This window comes from Vespa mandarinia, chromosome 3, assembly GCF_050613455.1.
Source record: "Vespa mandarinia isolate Hongniang chromosome 3, ASM5061345v1, whole genome shotgun sequence".
Lineage (NCBI taxonomy): Eukaryota > Metazoa > Arthropoda > Insecta > Hymenoptera > Vespidae > Vespa > Vespa mandarinia.
This window is the reverse complement of record NC_140812.1, coordinates 8912501-8920000: the sequence shown is the minus strand read 5'-3', so window position 1 is coordinate 8920000 and position 7500 is coordinate 8912501. Positions and strand designations below refer to the sequence as shown.

At 27.3% G+C, this 7500-nt stretch overlaps 1 protein-coding gene across 8 annotated transcripts in view; it reads left to right on the top strand.

Annotated features, from left to right (window-relative positions):
• LOC118447777 (spondin-1) overlaps nucleotides 1-7500 on the top strand; it is a 289832-nt gene that overhangs the window by 237942 nt on the left and 44390 nt on the right. For all 8 annotated transcript variants that reach the window (XM_085655982.1, XM_085655979.1, XM_085655981.1 and 5 more), the window contains 2 exons: nucleotides 256-569; nucleotides 2484-2663. In XM_085655982.1, coding sequence (XP_085512108.1) covers nucleotides 256-569; nucleotides 2484-2663 — 494 coding nt within the window. The remainder of the gene's footprint in view (nucleotides 1-255; nucleotides 570-2483; nucleotides 2664-7500) is intronic.

The window sequence follows — 7500 nt, the reverse complement described above, 5'->3', positions numbered from 1 at the left end:
ACTGTTATTAATAATTCATTTATAATATATTTTATTATTATAAGATGTACGTGATTAAACTCCGATAATAATTATCAAAATTATTTTATAATAGTACACAGATACACACATACGTATACACGTAGAAATACATACATACATACATATATATATATATATATATATATATATATATATATATATATATATATTACGCACTTACGTACGATCGTCGTCATTGAACTTACGGTTTTTTTTTTCCTTTTATTTTTCCAGGTCGAACGCACGACTCGACATACACCCTTTATAGATTGGGTGAAAGACTTTCGACGGGGGCGAGATTATACGTTGAAACTGGAAGGGCTGACGGTTTGGATGCCGGTGGTGAATCTCAAAACACCCTTCACTCTTTTACGGGACCGCCTATACCGCAGGGCGAGGGTACCAGCATTGCCAGAGCCTTTCTTGATGGAAACCATACTTTAATAAGCATCATGGCGAGGATCAATCCGAGTCCCGATTGGTTCGTTGGGGTTGATTCCTTTCAACTTTGCGTCGAAGGAAATTGGGTCGACACCGTAACCGTCGAGGTAACGATCACATCGATCCTTTTTATTTCATTTTATTTTTCTTCTTTTTCAATTTTAGTGTTTCTATGCCCCCTCTCCCCTCCCCCCAGCCCCCATATTAATTTCTAACTAGAAATATATAAAAAATTTTGTACTCTCATTTTTTTTGTTTTCTTTCTTTTTTTTTTTTTTTTAATAAAAAAAATATTACTTGCAGTAATAATAATTTGTATCGTCGAAATTTTGAATCACAAAAATATTTGATATCGATATTTTCATACCAAAAAAAATTTCTTTTTCTTTTCTTTTCTTTTCTTTTATTTTTTTTTTTTTTTTTTTTTTTTTTAGAAATATTCGAACAATTTTGAAAATTAATCAACGCAATATATACACCGATAGATACAGTGAATTATAAAAGTTTGTGATTATTTAGAGATATGAATATCTTGTACGAAGAATATCTATAAAAAAAAAAATATATATATATATATATATATAAAAAGAAAATAAAGAAAATAAAAAAAGAATAAAAGAAAAGATTGCAGTTTGTTATATACTAGTAATAAAAAAAAAGAAAAGAAAAAAGATATAGAAAATAAGGATTTTCAAAGCTTTTTCCTATCGGAAAAAATATCTCGAAGTGCTACCAATGGTACATACATACATATATACATACATACATGCATACATACATACATACATACATACATACATACATACATACATACATACATACATACATACATACATACATACATACATACATACATACATACATACATACATACATACATACATACATACATACATACATACATACATACATACATACATACATACATACATACATACATACATACATACATACATACATACATACATACATACATACATACATACATACATACATACATACATACATACATACATACATACATACATACATACATACATACATACATACATACATACATACATACATACATACATACATACATACATACATACATACATACATACATACATACATACATACATACATACATACATACATACATACATACATACATACATACATACATACATACATACATACATACATACATACATACATACATACATACATACATACATACATACATACATACATACATACATACATACATACATACATACATACATACATACATACATACATACATACATACATACATACATACATACATACATACATACATACATACATACATACATACATACATACATACATACATACATACATACATACATACATACATACATACATACATACATACATACATACATACATACATACATACATACATACATACATACATACATACATACATACATACATACATACATACATACATACATACATACATACATACATACATAATATATACGTATATAATATAAAGAAAAAAAAAAAAAAAAAAAAAAAAAAAAAAATACGAGGTCACGTCGACGGGATCGTATCGTATATTAAATTTCTTGGAAAAAAAATTTGTCCGAGACAGAAAAAAAAGAAAAAGAGGAAAAAAAGAAAGAAAAAGAAAAAAAAGAAAAAAGGAAATAAAAGAAAGAAAGAGCAATATTGGAAAAAGATTCGGGAATTGAAGCTAAGGGTTGGTGATTTAAAGGACACTACCACCTCAAGAGAAATATGTTTGTCTTGTCAGAAAATCCACTCGAAGTGGTCCCTCGTCTCATTAAAATACGCAAAAGGCAACCATCGAAGTTTCCTTAGAAGAAGAAAGGAAAGAGAGTAGAGTACCTTTCAATCTATGTATGTGTCTGTGTCTGAATGTGAGTGGGTAGATGGATATATATATGTGTATGTGTGTGTGTGTACGTGTGTACGTGTGTGCACGTATGTGTGTATACTTTTCTTTCTTTTTTTTCTTTCTACAGCTCGACCCTTTGGATGGTGGAACGGATAACGGGTTCACATTTACGGCTGCCAATTGGCCTACGCAACCTCAAGGAATAGCCTACAGAATCACATCCCGGTACCCGGCACATCCCGCGGGAAGCTTCTATTATCCGAACCTACCACGACTACCACCGATAGCAACCCTTACTTTCACTAAGGTAATAAGCATCCTATGAAAATCTTCTCGATAGATATATACATATGTATTTATATAATTCCTTTCTCTGTTTTATATGACTTTATTATCTGTTTAAAATTTTTTTTTCTTTTTTTTCTTTTTTTTTTCCTTTTTATGATTTGTTTTTTTTTCCTTTTTTCTTTTTTTCGTCATTTCAAATTCATTCGAAAAGATTGTTTTTCTTTTCTCTTCTCAAGCAGTGGTAATCTATGAGTTTAATGTATGTAAGGAGAGGAAAAAGAAAAGAAGAAATGTGAAAGAAGTAAAATTTTATAATAAAATAAAAATATTAAAAAAAAAAAAAAAAAAAGAAAGAAAGAAAAAACGAAAAGAAAAAAGTATACAGAATTAGTATATAGTTAGTCTAAGTGATTGTTGTCATACAAAGTGATCTAATAAATTTCAAAATTTGTATTTTCAATTCGATCATGATTCACGTTTAATCAGGGTTGAAAAGATGATATATATATATATCTTTTTTTTTTTTTTTTTTTTCATTATGAAACGTTCGTGCTATATATGATTTGTTTCAAAAATATTTTCAAAAAAAGAAAAAGTTATCACGAATTGTGTACATATACATATATTAAAAATTTACGTGCCCAATAGAAGAACCTTGTCTAACGAAATGAAAAAAAAAATTAAAATAAAAAGGAAACAAGGAAATAAAATAAAAAAAAAGAAAAGAAAAAAAAAAAAAGAAAAGAAGAACAAAAAAAGAAAACCTTCAAAATTTAAACCATACTAAAATATTCCAATCGTTCGATAATTGAAGTATTCTAAAAAAAAAATAAATAAATAAAAAGAAAACGAAAAGGAAAAAAAAAAACAAATCTCTCTCGTAATTTTACGATAATCTGATAATTTCATTGAGAAGCAAAATAATTTGAAACATTATGAAACGAAGATGAATATAATTTCTAAAATATTTTATAATGGATGGCACCAAATGGAACATTACAGAAACATTACATAGAATCTTACAGAAAAAATTGTACAAAATGCAATACATAAAATCATTTATTTCCTAATTAATGATCAAACGTCATCTACATTCGTACATGCATACTTACGTGCACACACACGTATATACATACATATATAGTATATATAATGAAAGCAATGTTCTATTTCTGTGCAGAGAACACAGAGAACACGTTGACTTTTCGAATGTTAAAGGTTTAAGGGTGGTAAAGAGGCTTCATCCACTGTCAATATTTATCTATCGGAATCTTGCGAACAGTTACGTAAGATCAACCAACGATACTCACCAACCCCCCTTTTATGTCTCGTTTCGTTTCCACACACCTGCTACTATATACCTCCTCCTGTCCCCCTTTAGAAAACATTTTCCCAACAACCCCACCATTTTCTCTCCTTCTCTATCTCTCGCTCTCTCTCTCTCTCTCTCTCTCGCTCTCTCTCTCTCTAATTCTTGAGCTTGCTTCGAGGCAGTCATCCTCCTCCTTATTCCTTTAAACCGTACCAACATTGATGCGACAGTCGTGGTAACAGGATTCGAGAGGCACCGACTCGTGTTAACTTGCTAATTATCTCGTCCCCACCTTACCACCCCATCCCTCCCGTTACCTCGAGCCCTTCTATAACTCCTCTATATATCTCTTTCCCTATCTACCATCCCCAACTCTCTCTCTCTCTCTCTCTCTCTCTCTCTCTCTCTCTCTCTCTCTCTCTCTCTCTCTCTCTCTCTCTCTCTCTCTCTCTCTTTCTCTCTTTGTCTTTCTCTCTTTCTCATACTCTTGCTATGTTTCCCTATGTATGTATGTATATATATATATATATATTGTATCTCATACATAATGTTAGACCTGGTAGACATCGTCTCTGATACCACTTTGATTTGTGACACCTTCGTAATGAGGAGGAACGAACTCGTGAAGGTTCTAACGATTCTAAACTCTCTCTCTCTCTCTCTCTCTCTTTTTCTCTTTCTCTCTTTCTCTTTCTCTCTCTCTTTTTATCTCTCTCTCTCTCTCTCTCTCTCTTTCTCAGTCTCTCTCTCCGTCTGTCTTTCGCTTTCTATCTCTCTCGCGCTAGACTTACTTTAAAGTAACCTACTCGCTTGCTTTAATCCTAACATGGTTCACCGTCGTTTACGATGCTAATCCGTTTTATCACACTTTCAAGTGTTTCCTTGTTTAATTATTAGATAGGAGGATAGAAGCCTCTCAAGGAAGATTTTAGGGATCGATGAACGGCACTTACAAAATAAAATATATATTTAACGTTTTCCTTTTTCTTTCTGTTTGTTTATCCGATGTTATTATATCTATTTATGTATTAGAAATAAATTTACTTTGCAGTTTTATATATATATATATATATATATACATATATGTATGTATGTATGTATGTATAAATTAAAAAAGTATATGTGAAATAATTAAAAAATATAATAATAATAATAAAAATAATAATAATAATAAATTCATATAGATATATATATATATATATATATATATATATATATATATAAATTTCCTATTTAATTATTACTTAATTCTATTTTTCGACAAATTTTATTTATGTACATTCGTACGAGAGATTATTAAAATAATTATCTTACATTTATATATATATATATATATATATATATATATATATATATATATATATGTATATATATATATACAAATACGTACAAATGCATCATGGATATCTAAAAAATACTTTTCCTTACTTGGATATTTTTAAGAACTCGACAGAAAAAAAAGAAAAGAAAAAAATAATTTGAATGGACGATCGTTATCTTCCTTTTTTTTTTTTGTTCTTTTATTTTTATCTTTTCTCATTTTAATCTTCAATTGTCGAATTACAAATGATCAATTTTGATATTATTTCGATGATAAAAAAAATTCGTGATCTATATTCATAAAAAAAAAATTAAAAAATTAAAAAATCAGAATAAACGACCGATAAGGGAGGATTTATCGATAAGCTTTTTGTTATATTATACATCCTTTATTTAGTATGATTATCTCATGTTTTCAATTCTAATGTATATATAATATATATATATATACATATATATCGGTTTTTATTTTCTTTCAAATGATTTTATTGGCTTCTATGATAACCTACGCATGTAGTAATACAAAAAGATTCGTGGTAACGAATATTACGAAACTCGATATAGATTAATAAATCGAATTGGAGAAATTCGATATATCGTCATGGCATCTCGATGAGGAGATACGAGTGACTCTAATCGATCTCTAACGGATATATCGGAATGAAAGCTTTCGATTTTCTGATCCTCGATATGAAATGACGTTTAACGTTCGACCTCTATTTCCGATAAAAAAAAAAAAAAAAAAATTAAAAAAAAGAGAAAAATTTACTGAATTAATAAATGTTTTTTCAAAGGAGACGAATTTTTAAAAATATTTCAAAAATTAAAAAAAAAAAAAATACAGAAATTAAATGTATTCTTTTTTTTTCCTTTTTTTTTTTTTTTTTTTTTTTATAAATAACGGTAATATTTTTTTATCTAAAAATGTTACGGATCTTATGACGACAATAAATAATATAATGTAGTATTTTTTTATTTGAAGATATTTCATAAGTTCTATTCAAATAAATAGTCACGATTGGTATGATGTAGTATTTTTTTTTATTGAAAGAAATTTTTCTTTTTATTTTCTATCTGAACGAGAAAAGAATATATCTAAATAAAAATAAATTCTATGTTACAGTATCGTTTTAAAGAATGAAAGAAGAAAAAAAATCTTTATTACTTTATAACTGAATAAATAATACTTTAGGGTACTATGGATTACTTTTGTTCGTTGATATGTTTTTTACTTTTAGCTAAATTTCGTAATATTATTAATTAAATTATTATTAATATTAGAATGAAAGCTTATTATTTTTCCAATTTGAAAAATACTCGATATAATTAAGAACTTTATTAATATATTTTTCCCTTAAGATAGAATATTTCATAATATATTATCATTCTAGAATATTATCATTCAAATTTTTATTATTTCGTTATTAGAATGAAATGAAAAAGATTATTTTCTAATGATCCATGAATATATTATAATTCAGTCATCGAAAAGAAAAAGAAAAAGAAACAAAAAAAAAAGCACTTTTTTATAGGCTACATCATTTTTATCATTATTATTTGATAAATCGTTATTCTCAATATTAAATCAGAAGGAATAAAAAGATCAACTTGTAAATAGTTATTTGAATGCTTGCGATACGTTGTGTTGCATGAAAAAATTCGCGAAAAATAAATTTCCCAACATTTCGAAAAATTCTCAACACATTTGGATCTCTTTTTTTTTATTTTTTTTTATTTTTTTTTTTTACACGATAGATACGTACAACGATATCAAAGAGAGAATGGTATAGAAAGAGTCGTGTAAAAATTGTCTTACAAAAAGGTATAACATTTGTTTTAAACCAATGCAAATTATACAACGACAATAACAACAAAGTACAAAAAATTTGAAATATAGAAATGTGTTCGTTAGAAAATATTTTTTTAAGAAAAAAAAAAAAAAGAAAGGAAGAGAAAGGGGAAAAAAAATCGTGTAAAATTCGTCAGAACGAAAAAAGTACAGCATTTGTATTAAACTAGCGCAAACTATAAAAAGAGAAGAAAGGAAAAAATAAATAAAAAAAAAAAAACAAAAATATTTCAAAATATAGAAATGTATTCGTAAAGAAAAACGATTTTATTAAAAAAAAAAAAAATGTTTAAAAGAGAAACAAAAATTAAGATTTGTCGAAGGAAACGAAGAAATCGATTAAAAAAAAAAAAAAAAAAAAAAAAAAAAAAAGGA